Source organism: Ascaphus truei, unplaced genomic scaffold (genome assembly GCF_040206685.1).
Source record: "Ascaphus truei isolate aAscTru1 unplaced genomic scaffold, aAscTru1.hap1 HAP1_SCAFFOLD_331, whole genome shotgun sequence".
Lineage (NCBI taxonomy): Eukaryota > Metazoa > Chordata > Amphibia > Anura > Ascaphidae > Ascaphus > Ascaphus truei.
In genome coordinates, this window is record NW_027456301.1 from 158,976 (window position 1) to 181,889 (window position 22,914).

Sequence of the window (22,914 nt, forward strand, 5' to 3'; positions counted from 1 at the left end):
AACGTTAATGCACCTTTTAAGCTGGGCTGTGAGCGTTGTTGGCTCTGGGCAGTGGATACACGTTACACAGTCCAAGGGGAACCAGATGTAGGGAGCTTCGGGTCACACAGGGAGTGTGGGCTGCCGCACAGTTAAAGCGTACGTTCGCATGGAGATTTGGATACCGTCCCCATCACTTCTCATGCATCACCCTTTAGACTAGGGGTGCTCAACTCCAGTCCACCAGACCCCCCCAACGGGTTGTGGTGTTCAGGATATTCCAGCTTCAGCACGGGTAGCTCAATCAGTGGCTGGACTGAGCCGCTGATTGAGCAATCTGTGCCGAAACAGGGATATCCTGAAAACCTGTTGGGGGGGTCTTAAGGACTGGATTTGAGCACCCCTGCCTTAGACCACACGTTGACACATCGAAGACCCCCAGGCCGCCTGCGGCTCAGAGCTCTGTAATCTGTTTCCCTCCCCTGTCCCAGATGTGCACACGCAGCGCTCCGAATGGAGAGTTGGGAACAGAGCCCGCAGTCTCCTGCCAAAGGGGGTTTCTCTCGGCACGGCTGCAGATGTGCAAACAGCCGCTCTGTGCTTTGCGGTGCCGCGGCCTCGGGGTGTGTGCTCAGAGGAGGGGGCTTGTGGGGGAGTTACGCAGGAATACAGGGATTATCAGCAGCTTTTTGTTACATTTTTGCATGTGTGTTTTACATCACGCGTCTCTGTGGTTATTCTGTTTTGGGAGGCTGAAATTATTCCCGTTAAAGAGGCGATCCCACACAGAGCTAGGGTCACTGATGAGGGTTAAACCGGTCACATTTTGGGGACGGGGCCTTTTAAATAAAAAAATGTGTGTAAATGATCAATATAATTTGTTAATTTCTGATTGTCTAATTCTACACCCCATATAATTTAAATGGATTCACATCCCATCTCTGTGAGACGATAACCATGGGGTGCACAAACTGTGGGGGCACGAGATTTTTCAGGGGGGCGCAGTTGCCCAGATTGCGCACCCCTGACTGATAACCCGCGAAAGGAGACATTAATAAGTCGGTTGTATGGTCAGGATAACGCAACCTAAACAGCAGATTGCAGTGTTTATTAATACTCCTAGGATACATGTTTTTTAAGCATTGAAGCAGGGGGTCTCCGGAGTTGAACCCCATTCATTTCAGCTCTGGGGATCCCCTAGTTCTGGAGATAGACATTCATAGGGGGCGCCGGTAGCCGCTCCGCTTGACCAGCAGGGTTCATATAATGGCGGAGTTTCAACGCTCCTGCTCCTTGCGGACCAATAGGAAGCCGTGATGTCATCAGGTTTGGCTTCCGATTGGATTGGATGATGCGGGAGCTTTAAAGCTGCAGTTCAGTCTTTTTTTTTTTTTTTTTACATTTATTTTTTTACTTCAATAGTTTCATGTGGACAATCTCTAATTAGCTAAAGAACTGCATAGCTGCCGGTCAATTCGTTCTCCATGTATTGATAGGTCGAAATTTGGTGACATAATTAGTGAAGGGATCTGTTTATATTCTGCTTGTCTGTCAGTGGAAGCTCATGAATATTCATGAGCACTCCTGCACTGACATGTGCTAGAGGGAGGGCAGGGCTGACAAAGGGGTGTGCCAGGGCTTGTGACAGGACATGAAGGGGCAGTGCCTTAGCAAATGGCTGTTCAAATAGAATACAAGAAAATTGGTCTTTCAAAGTTGTTTTTTTAAAAACAGAAAATGCTAAAAGTATTTTTTCTTACTACAGAACTGATTTATTAAAAAACACACATGCAGGATATTGACTGAACTGCAGCTTTAAACTTTAATGAAATACCAGCATCCCATACAGGGTCTGTATCTCGGGAAGCAGGGGGTCCCCAGAGCTGAAATGAACAGGGTTCAGCTCCGTGGACCCCTTGCGTTAAGCCTATATAAAATATAGAATTTGTGCGCATCTTTTTTTCTTCTCAGTTTTGCCCCAAATAAATATCCCACTGCTGTGGGTTCAATGTAGACCTTTGCAAGACCACACCTTAAACCCCCCCCACCCCCTCCAAAGGTCAGGTTTTCAGGATATCCCTGCTTCAGCCCAAGTGGCTCAATCAGTCCCTGCTTCAACAAAGTTGACTCAATCAGTGGCTCAGTCTTTGACCCTTTGACAGAGCCACCTGTGCTGAAGCAGGGATATCCTGAAACCTGACATGTTTGGGGGTTCTTGCGGGCTGGAGTTGAGAACCCCTGCCTTAAACCGTCGGGTACCTTTTATCTCTTCTTTATCGTATCACCCGCATCAGGTGAGAGATTAGATGGGCGTGGCCTCTGATTGCACTAGATCAGGGCGGCACAAACTGGGGGGCCCGGCGCTTACAGAGACCCCTGCGCTCTTCCCCACAGCATTTAAATTAAATGCTGGAGCAGCATGCAAGGCCTCGGTATAGTCCCTTACCTGCTCTCCGGCGGCTTCTGGTGACGCATCGGCATGGCAACACGGTCACAAATGACGACGTGAGAAACGCCGGAGAAGGGGTAATGGGGGACAGGGGGGGGGGGAGCACACGGGGCGCAGACGAAAAAATCTGCGCACCGCTGCACTAGATCACTCATTAATAAAATAATTTGCTGATGATTAGATCGACTTTTTCATGCACAAGGAATGTGCCTGTGTAGCCTGAGACATTAAGTATGGATTACATTGCTGCGTTGCTCTTGTGCTGGGCCGCTTTGCAGACGCTCCCCTATTATTATACAGCTCGTGCATTACATCCATAACTAATTCACACTGTGGTGGGGAGGGACCGTGTGCCATTATCGTAGTTTCCGCCTGTCCGTAAATCCAGCACTGTAACGTTATTGTCTGATTCTGTCCTTTTTTACCCGCACAGCTGAAATCTTTCCTGAAGGAATGTAAAGTTTCCAATTACTGCAAACCCATGCGCCAGCTGCTGGAGAAGATCCACGAGAATTCGGCCTATATAACTAGCAAGAGGCAGAAGTGCGCCTTCGGGGTGTCTGACAGGGAGGCTGTGGTGAGTTAAAGTGTCTGCTGGCAGTGCCTGTGGAAAGCTGGGCATGCTGGGTACTCTCCATTCTGCTTCCTAGAGAGGAATTCTTCTGGAATTGACATGGCTACTCCCAGAATCCTTTGCACCTGCAGTGTGATGCAGTGCAAATTCCCTTTGATGGGAATATCAAATGTGCCTGTTTATTGACCCACAGCGGTTCGCGGCCACACTGTGCTGTTTGCAGCTGTGTGTTTAAAACGAGGATTTCTACATGTGTGATTATTTTACTGTTAACTTGCATTGCTTTCGAGAGATGGAATATGAGGTTTGTTCCTGTTGTGAAAAGCGTAAAAAAATAAATATATATATTTATTTATTTCTTTTCGGGGCTCTCCCCGGTCAGAATAAACACTTTCAACAATCAAGTTGAAAGCATTATTCCAAAAATGACTGTTGCCGACCTTTCCCTAAAACCCTGTAACGTTCTCTCAGCTAAAGAAGAGACCCCTCTTTTTATATAGAAAACGAATAGTTTGCTGTTACCGTAGCTGAGTGGGCAGCAGGGCTGGGATTCACACTTGTTCTCCCTGGCAGACCTGACGAGTGTATTGGTGCTGTGTTGAATCAGATTTTATCGATGGAGCTTGGTTGGGCTGGTGAGGTAATGAGATAAAATAGTTATAAAGTGAATTAGCATCATGTTCACGGGTGTGCCTGGTTGATATGTTCCTCACCTCTGCTGGCCACCAGTGTGTGGCTGGTATTACAGTGCACACATTATAATCAGGGGGCTGCTTTCACCGCGACTGCTGCATATAGTACATTTTTGTTGGTGAGACAGGTTTTCGTACTTTTTCTTCATTCCCCCCAAAATAAGATTTTGTTGTGTTGCCTGGTAGAGGTAGGTAAGCTAAGCTGGGGGGAGCATTTGATTAAAAATAAATAAAGTGCACAGTACATAAGTCTATTATACAGCATGGGTGGGCAACTCAAGTCCTCAAAGGCCCCCAACAGGTATGAGATGCGAATCGCCAGTCCTCGAGGGCCACCAACAGGTCAGTTTTCAGGATATCCCTGCTTCAGCACAGGTGGCAGTGTTGAAGATTGAGCCACCTGTGCAGAAGCACGGATATCCTGAAAACCAGACCTGTTGGTGGCCCTTGAGGACTGGAGTTGTCCAGCCCTGTTGTACAACATGTCGAGCTGAAATGTCAGCATTGTGGAACTTACTATCTGTGTACGTAAGTAATCACCATCGGCTTGCATCTGTATAATGTGCAGTGTGATCTATTGCTATATACACAACCGTACCCCATAGCTGTGGTAGAGGAACCGCTGGGAATCCAACATAAACCGAGCCTGACCTTTCACCCCGGGAAAGGCCAGGGTAGGTTAATTGACCCCATAACTGCTGGAAGGGGCCTCCGCCGCATTGCTCTGCAGCGCATTGCAGGCACCTGGCTCCAAAGGGAGGCAATAAATCTGGATAATTAGCACTGTGTTTGCTGGCTGACGGAGCCCGATCTCCTCTGCAACCCTAGAACAGCACGCACGGATGTAATGCCTTCATAAATATTTTAATGGCAGACTGCTGGTGATATAAATCAGGCGGCCGGGAAAGCCAGGAGCAGCGCGCAGACACACTGGCACCACCTCGCAGGGACAAAAGAAATCGCAAAGTGTCCAGTCCGCTGACGCCCACGTGTTGCTGTCTCTGCAGCACAATGAAGAGGTGGCCGGGAAAAGCAGGTGGTGTCAAAGAGTTAGAGCTGTGCCTTTTTAGATCTCTATGGGGCTAACTGAAGGAGTGAGGTGTTGGGGTCACCAACACCTTACCAACACCACCACCACTGTTGGGGTCAATGGTAGGGATGATGGCAGGTAGGGGCGAGGGGAATGTGTGTCCATCTGTGTTGCGCTCTGGCCATGCTACAGTTTGTATGTGACTAGTTGGGGGTGTGTCCAATAGTGTTTTTCACCTGCCCCCGATTAAGTGCTTCAACCAGCACAGGATTTACTGTAATGAACCATTTAAAGACCATCTCCATAGTAAAAAGAGAGTCTCAGTGTAGCTGTTAACTTTCCCAACCCAATGTATAAAAAACAGCACTGGAGAACAGGGGTGGCCAAGTCCAGTGCTTAAGAGCCTCCAACAGGTCAGGGATATCCTGAAAACCTGACCTGTTGGTGGCCCTTGAGGACTGGAGTTTGCCATCTCTTCTGTAGAATAACGTACTGCACCGAAGTGGGAATGATGTGGATGCCAAAGTACATTTACTTTGTCACTTAAAATCCCTTCATAGAAAATTCACCCAAATACCTGTCAGAGCAAAAGAGTATCATGGAAGCAAAGGATTCTGGGAATGGGTAGGTCAAGTGAAACAGGAATTGTACACTCTGCTGCTGGTTCAATTGCGTTTAGCGGGGCGTTTCTTGGCGGTGATTGGTCCAGCTTTTCCCGTCCTGCCTCTCTTCGCACTCACTGAGCACCAAACCCGGGGAGCTTGGAGCGTGACTCTCAAGTCTCCCAGAAATCTCATTTGCATGCCTGGCCTAACCGCATCGTCTTCTGCGTGACCCCTCTCCAGCTGCTCCAACTGTCGGCTTTACTGGGCATGAATCCTTTGACGCCCTCTTCATCCCATAGCATTCATGTCTGTATGATGCCACGTACACCTTCCCTTTCACGCTGTCCTCCTATGCTGGATATAGTGTATGCGTGTTCTCTGACGGAAATCCTGGGACTTCCAGTTGTCATGTGACGTCAAAAGCACCTGCAGAATTGTGGGTAATTGTCAAATAATCACACCCCAGGGCGGTAAAATCTCCAAGGAGTTAATTATTTTAGAAGAATTGCGCAGCTCTAGTAAAGCTTTGCCACTGGTATAAAGAGAACCTGTGGGAGAGGGAAATGTGTGGGATATCCAAATTATTATCGTTATTGACGTTGTTGTATTCTCACACCGCACTCCTGATCCTTGTTGTGTAACCATACAAACCATGTCAAAATCTAAAATGCAGAGCAACACTACATATTTTGGAAAGTGGTCTATCTGGTCGCTATGCAGTTGGACACCTCGTACGATATCGTAACCACATTTTGCATGATGGTTCCTGAGATCAAGGAGCAGGTTGTTGTCTATGTTTGGATACAATTCACAAATGAAATCACTGATGACATCAGCAATGACATAACTGAAGACATCACAAATTCCCTGATCTCATCACACAACCCTCAAGCTCCCACTTCATCTTGGTCGCTCTGAAAAGCCAATTTGGAACATTAGCAAATATACAGGAGCAGCCAAAGTTCTCCCAGATCAGTGTTTGGGGCGCGAGTACAATGTCCCACAAACACGCAGCGTTAGAGGCTCTCGCTGGATCACTTCAGGACCTCAGAGGCAATGAAACTATAATGGGTGCAGTTGTTGTTTTAGTAGGGGATCCGTCATTAAGAAACTAAAACACTGAATTATCCATTTATACAGCCCAGCATGTTTTGGTTTCTTAGAAATTCCGAGTAATGTCGGGTACTTTCCCCTAGTATATTAAAAAGGGAAAAGTGAGATTCCTTGCACCAAAGAGTGTACAATCTGACCGTTTCCACCACTTGCCCAACACGCCAGATCTTCTGATTGTTATCCTCTTCTCTGCTTCCATTTGCCCCAGAAAGAGGGAAACACAAAGTTTTCGTTCTTAATAAAATCCATGGTGTTTATAAAACTACCCTCTGATTAATTCCACCGTGAATAGCGCAATACAGGTAACATGGCAAGACATTCTCTGACATTCCAGCACTTCATAGTAAATCCCCGGTAAAGTATTAGAAATGGGCAGAATTTAAAGTTCTAATACCTTGTTCCCTATGAATTGGGGTTCATGTAGACCAGGGGGGCGCAAACTTTTTTTTCCCCCCTGTACCCCCCCCCCCCCCCCTGCCGGCGGTTGCACTCTCTCCCCGCGCCCACCCCCGCTTACCTTGGCTCCGGCAGCATGACGTCACGTTGCCATAACAACGTGCCGTCATTCGCCGCCGTGTTGCCATCGCGACGCGTCTAAGAAGCCGCCGGAGCCAAGGTTAGTCTGGTTTACAGAGGCCTCCGCCGCTCCCCCGGGTTCTTCATTTAAGTGCCTTCGAGAAATGCGCGGGACCTCTGTAAACCCCGCAGTCTCGCGCCCCCCAATTTGCGCACCGCTGATCTAGACGTCAAAAAAAGGTATTTTAGAGCTTGCTCTCCTTCAGTACTCGCTGTACCGGAACAATTAAGTAGTGGTGCACCAATTGCCTGATCAGGTGGTAGATCCCCTTGTGGAAATAGATTCAATAGTAGAATGGCAGCGGGACACTCGTAGAGTGGGAGGAAAAAAAAGTTTGTGATTGAATGTGACATGTTCCTCCTATGCGTTTCCAGGCCCGAAATGCGTAGGAGGAATATGTAGAATTCAATAAGGAACTTTTTTCTTCCACTGTGAGTGCCCCGCTGCCATTCTACTATTGAAGGCTTCATAGAGACCCCATTTCTAGGTTTCCTCTTTTGTGTTAATGTGACACAGTGTAGACTGCGACCATGCTGAGCGCGACTGTGCGAGCAAACACATTGAGGTCTACGGGAGCGTGCGCACGTGAGCGTCGGCGCAGCTAGTTTATCACGAGACAAAGCTCTTTGTCTTGCGACGGCTGGGTCAAGTGAGCGGCTTGCCCAATGAGGGCGAACCAGCTCCGTGACGTCATCGGCCACGCCTCCCCACCGCGAGGAACTGTAGTCCACAGATCGCTCGGCTGACAAGTGCGCGCGAGGCCATGCGCTCCGTCGCGCCTGCGCCATGGCCTTAGGCTTGACCGTAGCCACATTAACTCTTTTGCCACTGGGTCCAAGCGTAACGATGCAACAATGAAGCCTAAGGTGTCCTTTGTTATGTAAGTCAATTGCATGGCACCTTTGGCTCCAAATGAGTTGGGAATACCTCCTTTAATTACCCCTTGCTCCTCTTTTTCAGGAGACATGGGAGAAGCAGACAAAAGCGGAGGGGACTCCCCTAACCAAATATTACAGCCACTGGAAGGTACTGCGAGAGAAGGAAATTCAGCTCGAGATTAGCGGCAAGGAAAGGGTAAGAGAGACTGCACTTCTCATGCTGCATTAGCCAACTCAATCCCAGGCAGCTCTGCTGGGGGGGTGGGGTGCTGTATATGAATGGGGGCTCACAGGATAGGAGATGAAGGTGCGCATAACCTGTGCTGCAATTGCACGCAGGAAGTGAAAAGCTTTTCATTTATTTTTAACATAAGATTGAAGCAGAGGGTCTCTCCAGAGATGAACCCCGTTAATTTCAGTTCCGGGACCCCACTGCTTCCCGAGATACAGACATTCGTAGGGGGTGCCGGTATCTCAGCAAAGCTCCCACGTCACCCGAGCCAATGGGGAGCCTCACCTGATGACGTCACGGCTTCCTATTGGCCAGCAGGGTGAGGGAAGCTGGGAAACTCCGCCATTACGTGATCCCTGCTAGCTAAGCGGAGCGGCTACCGTCGCCCCTTACAGAGGTAGCTATCTCCGGAACCAGGGGGTGCCCGGAGCTGGAATGGATGGGGTTTGGCTCCGGAGACGCCCTGCTTCAATAATCTGCATAACAAAAATGGCAAAAGCACCTGTGTGAATCTCCACTTTAATAAAACCAAGGCATTGTGCGTGCACATTAGCTTCAGATGTTTCTGGGGGGTCTCCCTGTATTAGAGTGTGTATGGCAGTAATCTTCAGCAGGGGTTAAGTGATAATGCTGTTGATACAAGAACGATTTGCTGGACTATGCGGTTACGGTGTTAATGTCACGAGACCTTCTGATTTGTCACCGCTGAGGATATAGTGCGGGCGAGGAAGTCATTAATGGTTCAGTGCCGTGCACGGCTACCTCTATCCATGGACGTTTATCAGGACGGCGCTCTGCAGGTGTCCGGCGATGGGGGATTAATGTACTAATGCCATAGTTCTTTGCAAGATGCTGACAGTGAATGGGGCACAGAAATCTGCTGTGAAGGGTTAATTGTGGCAGCCAAGTGCGGGGATGTACGGAGCAGTGGACAGCAGTGGGTTAATGTTTGGGGGGTTTTCAGGGTTCAGCCGTACAAGCGTTATAGTGCAGGGCTGTGTGCGCATCCCTGCCAACACGGAGCAGGGTTCACAAATTGTATAGCAATACGAGTAATGTTTTAGGTTGGTGCGGTGCGGGGTTAGCTGTAGGAGGCTTTGACTAGCGGGTTGCAGGTTTGTCAGTGAGGAGCACGAGGTTAGTCATTAACATGCGGTCGTGCAGATCGGGGCAACTGTGGCATGGAAACGGCACCGGGGTCAACGGGAGTTTCCACGCGCCCCGATCTGCAGCATGGCAGTTTAACGCAGAACCCCCCGATGGAAGGTTTCTGAGTGAGGGTTTGTACCCGGGGAGCTGGGCGCTCGGCTGCAGCTCTGACGTGCGTGTGCCATGGGATTCCGATGCTTATTTACAGCAAGCTAATCCGATGAAGGGATTAAGGGAGCGTGAGCCCGGGAGATCTGTGCCTGAGCTCTGCTCCCAGTAGGCGGCAGTGTGGCTCTCTGCACCTCTCCGGACCGCAGCGCAAGTCACAGACGGGTTAGACAGGACAAGAGGAACTTTTTTTTTTTTTTTTGACAAATGCCCGTCCTGCTGCTTCCACGATGCTGGGGCTTTAGATGTGGGACAAAGCTTTGGCCACGAATAAGAGTGGCGGGGCGGAATGGGACATTTTGGTCGCGACCGTTTCACGGCGACCGAATGTCCTTCGCCGGTAAGTTTTATTACTGTTTAGGGTCGGGGGTTAATTTAAGAGTTTTTAGCAGTAGGGGGTTTTAGGCTAAGGGCTTGGGGTAGGGGTGTTAGGGTAGGGTTTTTTGGGTAAGGGCTTGGGGTAGGGGTGTTGGGGTAGGAGGTTTTAGGGTAAAGGTTTGGTGTAGGGGTGTTAGGGTAACGGGTAGGGGGTGTTGGGGTAGGGGTGTTGGGGTAGGGTGTTTTAGGGTAAGGGCTTGGGGTAGGGGGTTTTAGGGTAAGGACTTGGGGTATTAGGGTAGCGGGTTTTAGGGTAAAGGCTTGGGGTAGGGGGTTTAGGGTAAGAGCTTGGGGGTTTTAGGGTTTGAGCGCTGTTTGTGCGTGTGAGTGCTGTGTGTAGGCGAGTGTGAGAGCTGTGTGCTGTTTGTACATGTGTGTGAGGTGTGTGTGTGTGCTGTGTTTGTACATGTGGCTGTGTTTGTACACGTAGGTGTGTAGGTGAATGTGTGAGCTATGTGCTGTGTTTGTACACATGAGTGTGTGTGCTGTGTGTATGAGAGCTGTGTGCTGTGTTTGTACACGTAGGTGTGTAGGTGAATGTGTGAGTTATGTGCTGTGTTTGTACACGTGACTGTGTGTTTGTGAGCTGTGTGCTGTGTTTGTACACGTGTGTGTAGGTGAGTGTGTGAGAGCTTTCGGCTCTCGTCAGTGCTAATAATTACAGCGCTAAGCATTTTTCCAGGAGCTTCTAACAGCCTCTAATGATGCCGCTGTGGAAGGCTGGCAGCAGTCGTTAGCTCCTTCATTAAGAGCAGTAGATTAACGAGCAGAGGGCTCAGCTACTTCAATACCAGAAAGGGAAGGAAAAAAATAATAATAGAGGAAATAAAAAGGCCGTCTTGGGAGTTTCTCACAGGCGTCCTGTTATCTCATTATCGTCTGGTTATTAACGAGGGGCGGAAACGCGCGCTGACAGGAGATAGGGGGCAGTTGCTGATCGGATCGCCCCTCAGATTATGCAATCCCCATTAATCCTCCGATTGTCAGTTTACACATAAGCAACATCTTGCAAGATCATGCCAGGGGTGGGCAACTCCAGTCCTCATGGGCCACCAACAGGTCAGGTTTGCAGGATATCCCTGCTTCAGCACAGGTGGTGCAGTCTTTGACTGAGCCACTGATTGAGCCACCTGTGCTGATGCAGGGATATCTTGCAAACTTGACCTGTTGGTGGCCCTTGAGGACTGGCGTTGCCCACCCATGCATTAAGCCAACACGTATGTTAGTTTGTGAGAGCACAGATCCATGTTTGACGTATGAAATATGTGCTATTGCCGTGTTTTCCATGTGTTGGCCCAGTAACGGAAGGTTTGCCCTAATAAGAGTTGATATATTTATTCTTACCAACGTTGGTGCAAAAGTACATTCCAACTTTGTGTGTCTCTGTCTGTCTGTCTCTCTGTCTCTGTGTCTCTGTGTCTCTCTGTGTCTGTGTCTCTCTCTGTGTCTGTGTCTGTGTCTCTCTCTGTGTCTGTGTCTCTCTCTGTGTCTCTCTCTGTGTCTGTGTCTCTCTTTGTCTGTGTCTCTCTCTCTCTCTCTCTCTCTGTGTCTCTCTCTCTCTGTGTCTGTGTCTCTCTCTGTGTCTGTGTCTCTCTCTGTGTCTCTGTCTCTCTCTGTGTCTCTGTCTCTCTCTGTGTCTGTCTCTCTCTGTGTCTGTGTCTCTCTCTGTGTCTGTGTCTCTCTCTGTGTCTGTGTCTCTCTCTGTGTCTGTGTCTCTCTCTGTGTCTGTGTCTCTCTGTGTCTGTGTCTGTGTCTCTCTCTGTGTCTGTGTCTCTCTCTGTGTCTGTGTCTCTCTCTGTGTCTGTGTCTCTCTCTGTGTCTGTGTCTCTCTCTGTGTCTGCGTCTCTGTCGTGTCTCTCTCTGTGTCTGTGTCTCTCTCTGTGTCTGTGTCTCTCTCTGTGTCTGTGTCTCTCTCTGTGTCTGTGTCTCTCTCTGTGTCTGTGTCTCTCTCTGTGTCTGTGTCTCTCTCTGTGTCTGTGTCTCTCTCTGTGTCTGTGTCTCTCTCTGTCTGTGTCTCTCTCTCTCTCTCTCTCTCTCTCTCTCTGTGTCTGTGTCTCTCTCTGTGTCTCTCTCTGTGTCTGTGTCTCTCTCTGTGTCTCTCTCTGTGTCTCTCTCTGTGTCTGTCTCTCTCTCTGTGTCTCGTCTCTGTCGTGTCTCTCTCTGTGTCTGTGTCTGTGTCTCTCTCTGTGTCTGTGTCTCTGTCTGTCTCTCTGTCTCTCTCTGTGTCTGTGTCTGTGTCTCTCTCTGTGTCTGTGTCTCTCTGTGTCTGTGTCTCTCTCTGTGTCTGTGTCTCTCTGTCTCTCTCTGTCAATGCTATGAAGCTGCGTCCCCAAGTTGGAGTACAGTTCATCTCCATTCAAATTAATAGGACTAAAATATTCTCCAACGTAGGGAAGGCGGGTTCACGGCACACGCCGGCGGGTTCACGGCACACGCCGGCGGGTTCACGGCACACGCCGGCGGGTTCACGGCACACGCCGGCGGGTTCACGGCACACGCCGGCGGGTTCACGGCACACGCCGGCGGCTTCTGCCTCTGTACCTTTCTGGGACTGTCCTCTTTCTGCTGTTCCTTTGGCCATATTCCTATGTTGCCTCTCCCTCAGATGGAAGATTTGAACCTCCCAGAGATAAAGCGGAAGAGCCTGGCGAAGAAGGATGAAGATAAAAGAGAATTCAAAGACCTCTTTGACTCTGACAGCGAGTCGGAGAGCGGCAGCGGAGGCTTAGCGCTGAAAGGTACTGAAGGACCCTACGGGCTCTATATTGGTAGCGTTGTGCAATGTATGCCTGATCGCGTGCTTTCGTTCTCGCTCGCATTCGCTCCTTCGCGTGCTCTCGCTCTCTCTCGCGTTCTCTCGTTCGTTCGCATGCTATTGTTCGTTCGCGTGCTCTCGCTCGTTCGCGTGCTCTCGCTCGTTCGCGTGCTCGTGCTCTCGCTCGTTCGCGTGCTCTCGCTCGTTCGCGTGCTCTCGCTCGTTCGCGTGCTCGTGCTCTCGCTCGTTCGCGTGCTCTCGCTCGTTCGCGTGCTCGTGCTCTCGCTCGTTCGCGCGTTCTCTCTCGCGCGTTCTCTCGCGCTTTCGCTCGTTTGCGCGCTCTCGCTTGTTCGCGTGCTCTCCTCTCGCGTGTTCTCTCTCGCGCGTTCTCTTTCGCTCGTTTGCGCGCTGTCGCTTGTTCTCTCTCTCGTGCGTGCTCTCGCTCGTTCGCGTGCTCTCGCTTGTTCTCTCTCTCGCGCGTGCTCTCGCTTGTTCTCTCTCGCGTTCCTCACATGCATGTGCCTGCTCTATTTCTCATGTGATTGCATCTACATCTCCAGCTTATGTTACCTTTCTAGAACCCTTGCACTTCTCTCCACAACTCCTTGGGGTCCCCCCCCCCCCTTGGTTTCCCCTCTTCTTTTCTCCCCAGTCCTTTTTGTCCCTCTCCTATCCATTGGTGCTAACCTTCTGAGAAGCAGCGGGGGAGCTCCCTCCTTCCACTGGTTCCGCACGCATCCCTCCCTCCGCCGCGCGGCGCGAGTGTGCAGATCTGGCAGCCGTGGCATCCGCCTGCGTGATAACTCTTCTCAGAGGGATCAATCTCATCCCTCTCTCCCAACGACGGGGGGATACGGGGGGGGGGGGGGGGGGCGTTTGCTTTCCGAGTGGCCTGCAGCCTCTCTGGGGAGGTAGCGGGAGTCCTATTCTCCCATCTGGTGGGACGCATCTGAGGTTGAGACCTCCGTGACTACTACACAGCAGCCCCCCCACACACACACCAGCCGCCCCTCCTCGCCAGAAATGTGTTGTTAATTCTGTCCGTGGGTCCTGCACAGGCCCCTGCGACCGCAGGTGGACTTTTCCCTTTGTAGCTTACGATCCCTTAGGGGACGAGATGTAATTTGAAACAGCCGACGGAGAGAGTCTCGAGTCCGGAACAGGCTGCTAAGGAGCGCGGGGCTTCTGCTTATTTCCCCTTTAACCCCTTCCGTGGATGGGCCGTCCAGGAGGTTATTACGATGTGTTAAAAGGTAGCGATGGGGAAGCCAAAATCAACATGGCAGTGGATGGTTTAGGTTACGTGGCTACTTGAACTTGAGCCCCTTTTTGCTGCCTCCCACTGCAACGTGGTTCCTAGCTTCTCAGCGGGCAGACCCTGTGGAAGGCCCATACAGTAATTGTACCCTGCATCATTATAATGTAGCATGTGCATGTGTATGTTACCCCATGACTGCGATTTACAAATGTATGCAATACAATTGCTTGACGTAGTGAATTGTAAGCTCTTCAGGAGACTGAGCCGTAATTCCTACAATGATGCTCCTGAAGATCTAATCCAGGGGTCTCAAACTCAGTCCTCAAGGGCCACCGACAGGCCCGCTTTTATGGATATCCCTGCTTCAGCACATGTAGCTCAATCAGTGGCTCAGTCACCTGTGCTGAAGCAGGGATATCCTGAATACCTGACCTGTTGGTGGCCCTTGAGGACTGGAGTGGGCCGCCCCTGCTTTAGATGTTCCTCTAATGGGGTAATTATACTTTGTCCACTGTCCCATCTGCTTCTCTTCAAACACATCACACACGAGGGACATCTATGTGATGAAGAACAAACATGCGTACATTTAACACGCCTGCAACACACGGTGTCCATCCGACGTGTCTCTTCCCCCCCACCCCCCCTCCCCCTTTACACTAGCGCGAATAAACCGGAACGTGGAGCACGGGCAGATCTATAGGTGGCGGGTTCACATTACATGTCTTCTCCTGCCGGCGGTGAGGACGGGGAGATTGGGAGTCGGGCTGTGACAGATCTGTGCTGGAGCCGTGTGTGCAGCCCGGGCTTATTAATGGCTTTTCCAGCCAGGCCGGATGTGCTCCCCGGCAGGTAATTAGCAGAGCGGAGTGGGGCAGCTGGAGTATCCGTGAGAGCCTCTTTAATGAGCACCGTGTGAACGCTTACTGACGGCCCTCTAATGGACGTTAGGGACCTCACTCGTTACCTTGCCCACATTCACATCCAGACGTGCACAGGGTGGTTTCCCCCCTCTGTTTTGCAGATTTAAATGCTCCTCTGTTCTCCACATTACTTTCTTAGCTTCCACTTTTCTCTGAAGTCTCTCTTTTGTTGCACACTTTTCTCTCACTAGCTAAGTTTCTCTCCTCTCTACTTTGGGGTTTCCATCATCCCTCTCTCTCCACGTTCCTCTCTCTCTCTCTCTCTCTCTCTCCACGTTCCTCTCCCTCTCTCTCCACATTCCTCTCTCTCTCCACGTTCCTCTCTCTCCAAGTTCCTCTCGCTCTCTCTCTCTTTCTCTCTCTCTCCACGTTCCCCTCTCTCTCTCTCTCTCTTTCTCTCTCTCTCTCTTTCTCTCTACGTTCCTCTCTCTCTCCACATTCCTCTCTCTCTCTCTCTACGTCCCTCTCTCTCTCCGTCCCCCCCTCTCTCTCTACGTCCCCCTCTCTCTCTCTCTCTACGTCCCTCTCTCTACGTCCCTCTCTCTCTCTCTGTCCCCCCTCTCTCTCTCTACGTCCCCCCCCCTCTCTCTCTCTCTCTCTCTCTCTCTCTCTCTCTCTCTATGTCCTCCTCTCTCCACTTCACTCTACGTCTCTCTCTCTCTACGTCCCCGGCACTCTCTGGCTCTCGAGTTCTCCAGCGTCTCTCTCTCTCTCTCTACGTTCCTCTCTCTCTCTCTCTGTCTCTCTCTCTCCACGTCCCCGGCGGTCCCTCTCCCTCCCATTGCCTTCTCTGGCTCTCTCGAGTTCTCCAGCGTCTCGAGCTGTGGTCCTGTCACACTCCGGCATCCTGACAATAGCAAACAGCAGGCGTCGCATCACTGTCAGATAGCTGTGAAAATAACACACTGCGGCCATGTGTGTTACCACGAGATAGCCACGACTATAACACCGTGTTAGATGGCTATGGGAATAACGCACCGGGCTGCATGTGTTGCCATTAGACAGACTGCAGGACTTCTTTTACAGTCACCGGGCTGTGAGCACAATGTATTTAACCATCATAGCAGCATGTGCGCTCCCATCCAACAGCCGTGGCACCAACACTACAGGGACTTGTGTTACACACTCGTGTTGCCTGACAGTTCCCGCAGTACAGAATTTGTGTCTACATGGGTGTGACAATAATATATGGCACAAGCATGTTACCACCAGAAAGCCATACACTGCAGTATAGGGTCTTGCAGCCCCCTCGCCCTCTCTAATTGGGCTTCGTGAGCTTCGCCGCGTTAGCGCTTGGATAGTTTGGGGCGCCAGCGATCTTTAAATGACCGTCGCTTGTGTCGGCATCGGTTCGGCTCACAGCCACTTGCCCATTTGTATCTTCAGGGAAATCCAAGAGCAAGAGATCGGGCGATTCCTCCTCCTCCGACGGCTCCGAGCTGAGCAGCGAGGGCGAAGAGGGCGAGTACGAGGTGCAGGACGACGGGGGCAGCGATTTGGAGGGTAAGGCTCGGCCCGCGGGGGTCTCTATCCGTCTCTCGTTTTCTGGCCGCAACACTTTATCTGTAGCGCGTGCCCAAGCGGTAATGGTAATCTAACCGCAAAGGCGCCAGCAGTCGCGTGTGCGGTCTGCAGAGGGTCGCGCCGTCCCTTTTTATTCTGGTTTTAAGGCTGTAAATCGGCTGCTTTTTAACTTGCACAGGAATCTGCGGTTTCTTGGTTAAATATAGATCCTCATTTCCATGGAGAAATAGCCACAATCTGAATATGTCTAAGAATAATATGAGTTGCCGGGTTTATCTCAAAGGAACGCAAGTATTCTCTAAAGAGAAGTGACATTTTGGGGCTGCGTAGAGATGCTTGATACCGCTATGTGGGGCGACCTGTGCGGCGCAGCAAATGTGCCGCTGTAGCCGAGCGTTGTGTGGCATTTTCCATAAGCGCGTCGGCAGGCACTGTTGGGCATTACGGGGTTAAGAGAGTCCAGCTGGCCGGTAATGAGCTGTGGAGGCGGTGAGGGACAGATCGCTTTATCGCAGGCCCGGTGTCATTAATCAGCAGATACAGAGGGAGAGAGAGAGCTGGCAGGCACCGCGCGCTGCTGCTCCCCGCCTGCTCCCCGCCTCCCCTGTGCATATTTACATAGGCGCATACCCATACATCCGCTCACACAGCATCACCCCCCCACCCCCCCCCATATCACTGCAACATCCCACTACAGCGACTCGATGTCATGCAGCGACTCACGGGTACAGGGGTACCCCCATGCCAGCCATTCCCCCTTAGTGGAAACGTAACTCATGGGTGCCCCAGCACTCGGGACCCTGGCCAGGCTTGCCACATTGGCACATTTTTGTAATACCCTTCCACCATCTCGTGATGTTCGGTTTTTTTTGCTGGAGTAGTGCAGACCTTTATCTATAGGTAGAAAAAAGGCTCCACTTGTTATGTGTGTGGTCATACTTGGCACCACTGTAGAATGCAGCAGGTACATTTTTGGGGAGGTCACACCACAAAACCCCTGGTTCTTGATGTTCGGCATTGCCTAACCACATATTCTGTTCACCCCCACCCAAGCACCCACCGCCCTCTCTTATTTAAGGCTGGTGTGCTCCACTCCAGTCCCCAAGACCACACCCAACAGGTCAGGTTTTCAGGATATCCCTGCTTCAGCACAGTTGGCTCCATCAGTCCCTGCTTCAGCACAAGGGGCTCAATCAGTGCCTGCTTCAGCACAGGTGGCTCAATCAGTCCCTGCTTCAGCACAGGTGGCTCAATCAGTCCCTGCTTCAGCACAGGTGAATCGACTGAGCTGTTGATTGAGCCACCTGTGCTGAAGCTTAAATCCTTTTTATCCTTTAAAAACCTGACCTGTTGGGATGGGGTGAGGGGGCTTTCTAGAGGACTGGAGTTGAGCCCCTCTGATTTAAGGGACCCCAAGCCAAGCCTCCCCAGGGGCCAGCTCTTGCCGCAGAGCGTGGCTTGGGCGAGTGCCCTCCCTATCTGGATGCTGCAGCAAGCAGCGAGGAGTGAGCGAGCGCTGAGATTAATTAGTGATGAGCCGCCCTCGCCCCGCTTGTTCCTTCCTGATAAAGCAGAATTTATATTTGCTCTTCCGGCCGCAGGGGAATCGCTGGATGAGGACGAGGAGGGGGGGAGAGCCGGAGCCCGCAAGAAGCCGAGGAAGGGGGCCCGGCTCCTCTCTCAGGCCGACGTGAAGGCGCTCGCCGAGGGCGCAGACGATATTGTGCAGGACCTGGAGTTCTCCGACGACGAGTAAACGCACGGGACGCTGCACCGATATAACCCTTTATCTGCCGGGCAGAAGCCGCGCGCCCAGGGCTGCTGTACGTTTACATGGCGCTGCTTCTCTGCAGATAGTGCTAGCCCAGGGGCGGCCAACTCCAGTCTTCAAGGGCCACCAACAGGTCAGGTTTGCAGGATATCCCTGCTTCAGCACAGGTGGCTCAATCAGTATCGACTGAGCCACTGATTGAGCCACCTGTGCTTAATCAGGGATATCCTGCAAACCTGACCTGTTGGTGGCCCTTGAAGACTGGAGTTAGCCGCCCCTGTGCTAGAAAGACTGTGTGCCCCATTCATTGTGTGCCTCCGACAGCAATAGGTGCTGCATATAATAATAATGCAGCAAGCATTGACCCCTTAACCTTTTTGGGGTCAGAGGGATTATCAATAAAGGGTTAAACCAGTAATCCCGCGGCTCAACCAAACAGTACATTTATAGATACTTGGACAACTTTTGAAAGTCATTTTGACGGTCTTCATATTATTTCTCATTCCTGAGATACTGAGCCCATAAAAAAACAGGGTCAGAAAGATGGAGTGCAATGAATGCCCAGTAGGAATCTTGACATTTTTGACACACACACACTCACTCTCGCTCACACACACTCTCACACTCACTCTCTCTCACTCTCACACACACTCTCACACTCACACATTCACACACACAACTTTGTATAAACCCAAGATGATTATTTATCATTGTTTTGTTAATCCTTTTGTTGCCGTTTGGCCTGTTGTAATAACATTTCTGTGCGATTCTGTATGGAACATGCTGTTCATGTGTATTTTTAAATATATATAAATATAAATACCTTGCTGATTTTACGCTTGGTGTACTGAATTTTTCAAAAGTTGCCGACTATTCTTTGACACTTTGAACTTTAGTGAAGGGGACAGGGACCCAAACACATTGCACACCTTGTAAGTTACACACGTACACCCCGTAAGTTGCACACGTACACCCCATATGTTGCACACGTACACCCCTGCTGCTTGTCTCTGACTGCGATTGGGAGCAATGCATTGGAAGAAAAGAACATTTGGTTTCTTGTTCACACAAAGGGAGTAAGGATACTAGAAAGAATTCACACTGAAGCAGTGCGAACTTTCAGCCGCCATGGAGAGGGCCTTAAAAAAAAAACTTATTAAAAGACCTAATGTGGATCTGAGAACGCGATAATATTCACATATAGCTTATGAATTAGAGGAGGTTCTCAACTATTTTATCCGATACTTTGCAGATATTCCAACATCACCTCCTTTCCCCCCCTCCATTTTGTGTTAAGGCAGGGGTGTGCAAACTGGGGGGCGCAAGATTTTTCACGGGGGCGCGGTGGTTGCAGAGGCCCCACGCTCTTCCCCAAGGCATTTTAATGAAATGCCGGGGGATCGCGTGAGGTCTCTTCAACTATCCTTACCTTGTCGGCGGCGTCATTTGACGCCACAGGGTCACGTGACATCGTGGTGCCATGGCAACTTGACGCCGGAGACGAGGTAAGGGAGGGAGCGTGCGAGCAGGGGGGGAAGCAGGCGGGGAAAGATGGTGCCGCCGTGTGTTAAGGCGCATTTTCACTACGCTTTGACAGCTTCCAGCATATTGTCAAGAAGACTTATTTTGTCATCTGCATACAACACCGAAAACTCTGTATTAGACCATACCTGCTTCCTCCCCACTGCCCTTCTGATGCCTATATGATGGGGAATCAATGCAAGATCCAGGTCTGTGCAGGACTTTCATAGACGTAATGTACCTGCTGGCATCTGGGAAACAACTAGCTGTCAATTACTAGGTGATCAGCAGCAAACATCCGTTACACCAACACATACAGGTCTACATTATAGTAAATCCGCCCCCCTACACCAAAACCCGTCTCCCGCCTAGGCACTGAAAAATCCGTACGGATCAATCAAATCTGCCATTGGATACAACCCGGGGGCGGCTTTTTGAGAATCAGATCTGTGGATTCCCTTATCCGTGGCCTGATTGATTACAAATCCACACATGGATTATTCCACGGAGAGACATGTCAATTTTTTAATAATCCAGTTACGTATTTCGGGTTTCTCTCTAAAATAAAAAAAATCCAAAACGGCGGATTTTACTTTTTGAGACTGATCCGCTGATAAATGAACCATCAGATGGGAGGCGGATCCTAATCTGTCCCCAAAAATCGCCCATCACTAATTCTAGTATCGCTCGAAATACTTCTATCTGGAGGTAGTTCATATGTTAGACTAGAGAATGGATGGACTAGAAGTGATGGTCCAGTCTTGGTTGCCATTCGCTTTTCTCGTTCTTGTATACCGGTTACATGACTCTCGAATTCTAAGAACATTTTAAGAAGATAAAAGGTTGGCATGGAGGGAGCTTCTGAATTGGGATGTGATGGTTTCTGAAACATGGAGGGGGATCAACGTTAGGATGAGAACGTTCGCGGGTGAGAAGTTCGAGGTTCGTTCGGAAGTTGGAGTCAAACTTTGGAAGAACCTTTTGGAATTTGAGCCAAAATCCAAAAGGCTCATCCTCCGTTTTATCAGTTTGTTTTAACTGACTGGGCAAATGATTGGGGAAAACCCCCCAAAACTTTAGCAAAAAGAAAAAAAAGCTTTTCAATAATTGTTTTACAAATCCAAAACCCAACGGGTTCGGTCAAAACCAACACACGAGTTGGTGCCCACACTTTGTTTGCGGAAGGTGCTGCGGATTTTTGCTCTCGGGTCTTTCCAGCAGTGTATTGGTTAAGTGCGGCTCGGCAAAGCAACTGCATCTCAGTCCCTACAGGATGAAACCCCGGAGGCGTTTTGCATGCTCAATAAGTGCAGCGCACTCTTCTGTGCAGGTTATTCTTTTCTGCTGTGAAGTCGTGCTTTGTAGTGACATCAAAGGTTTTATATTCTGGGCTCCCCCTTGAAAGAGAAGCCGCCACCGGGCTCGTGTTCCCAGCAAGTTCCTGATAACTCCTTCCCTGCTGGAAGAGCCTGCAAGGTTGTCGGATAAATGCCACGGGGAGTTTCTCCCTGGCATCCGGCTTCTGCCACACTTCAGAGGGAGATGCCGACTCCAGCTGACAGGGCCCCCCCCCCCCCCCCCGCCCCTCTGGTTAGAGCTGTGCCTCGTCTACCCACTGGATGGGGGCGGACAGACTGCCAACTTGGATTGTCTGTCAGGGGGATTTCTGCTGTTGTGTTCGCTTGGCAGGGCCTCTGTGTTATCCCCTCCTAGGTCTGCACTTTCTATTCATTCTCAGCTCAGATTGAAGGGTAACAGACGATAAAGTTAAACATATTTGTAGGGGGTCTTGCAGGACCGCTCTAAAGAAGCCATCCCACCAACCACTGTTGGTTTTTAATGGGTTAAATATAGATAATATAGATGATTTGCCCCCTCCCTTCCTCCCTGGAGAAGGAAAAAACATTCAACTATAAATATTGAGTCATGTTCAACCTTTTAATGTCCTTTGGTCGGAGGAGCATTCACGGTACTGAGATATACGTTGCCACGGGTTCAGGCCAGCGTAATCCGGGGGAGAGTGTCAGGGGGCTTATTATCTAGCACGAATCACAAAAGTGAGGGGTCTTGTAATGTAGAAAAATATCATTGCAGTACATGACGGGGTTAATGTGCGGCCCACCCTTGCACCTCTGTCGTGGTGTCGCAGATGTAAGGTTTGTGAAACCCCCACTCACACATTTGCTTGAATTAAACGTGTCGGAAGAAATGAGTCAAGCTCCTTTTTGGTTTGTGCTTTTCGTGCCATTATGTAACGGTGCTGCCATCATTGCCCAAACCGCTAAGCACTGTTGACAAAAAAAAAGGTGTGTTTTTTTGGTTTGTTTTTTTTTTGTATAATTGCACCAAACCCTATCAAATTCCTATTTATTTTAACGCCAGAAGTAACTATGTATCGTTTGCCCGCTACAGAAAACTGCTCCTTTTAACAGGGGAAATGTGTATGTGCTTTGCGTTGCTGCGGCGCACCCAAGATACAGGGAACTAAGACTACAAGCTCTTGGGGCAGGATGTAAATGTGTCGTCCCCCCCCCCCCCCCCGCTGTATGCGCTCCTTGTGATGTATGCCTTGGCATCAACATATTTAAAAAGGTTAGCCGTCAGCCAGGAGCGTTGCCAGATTATAAATTAGCTGTTGGTCGAGAGCAATGTGAGGTACAGGAAGCCTGCTCCAGCCGCTCACCGCCACTAAATATGCAGCAGCACGAATTGCACAATGACTTGTGTGACGGTGGAGATGCTGTACAATTAAAACCCTTTAGCCGTGGCAGTGAAGTCCCCCTTGCTGGCTTTCTCCTCTGTAATGGCTCTGTGCCTCCCATGGCTCAGCCAGACACCACCTCAGGTAGCGATCCCGCTGTGTTACCAGCTCCCGTTTAATTTGTGCTGTTTTACGCCGATGTGAAAGATTATCACCCTCTCGGATTTCCTCCTGTAACCATTCCCAGGAAACCCAGGACCTGTTCCTCCTCCTCCTCCTCCTCGGCTGGCATATAAAATGCCATTAACCTCTCCTGTCTTCTCTACCCTACTTCTGACAGTAATTGCTGTAGTTATGGTAGTAGCATCACTTGACAATGTCATAATAAAGGGGGCGCCATGATATAAGTGTCATATATATATATATATATATATATATCAGTTACCATGACAGCGTGTGTGTCAGGGGTGGTAAAAGTGTGTGTGGGGGGGGGGGGGGGGGAGGGGGCAGGGGTGGTAAAAGTGTGTGTGTGTGTGGGGCAGGGGTGGTAAAAGTGTGTGTGTGTGTGTGTGTGTGTGGCAGGGGTGGTAAAAGTGTGTGTGTATGTGTGGGGCAGGGGTGGTAAAAGTGTGTGTGGGGG

The 22,914-nt window shown here is 50.2% G+C and overlaps 1 protein-coding gene across 1 annotated transcript in view; it reads left to right on the plus strand.

Moving 5' to 3' along the window:
• Nucleotides 1–18,904, plus strand: part of NOC2L (NOC2 like nucleolar associated transcriptional repressor) — a 53,356-nt gene extending 34,452 nt beyond the window's left edge. Inside the window, exons 6-10 of the mRNA XM_075583515.1 lie at nucleotides 2,862–3,005; nucleotides 7,980–8,093; nucleotides 12,430–12,562; nucleotides 16,144–16,260; nucleotides 17,883–18,904. Of these exons, the coding sequence (XP_075439630.1) occupies nucleotides 2,862–3,005; nucleotides 7,980–8,093; nucleotides 12,430–12,562; nucleotides 16,144–16,260; nucleotides 17,883–18,037 (663 nt within the window). The 3' untranslated portion in view covers nucleotides 18,038–18,904. The remainder of the gene's footprint in view (nucleotides 1–2,861; nucleotides 3,006–7,979; nucleotides 8,094–12,429; nucleotides 12,563–16,143; nucleotides 16,261–17,882) is intronic.
• Nucleotides 18,905–22,914: the final 4,010 nt, after the last annotated feature.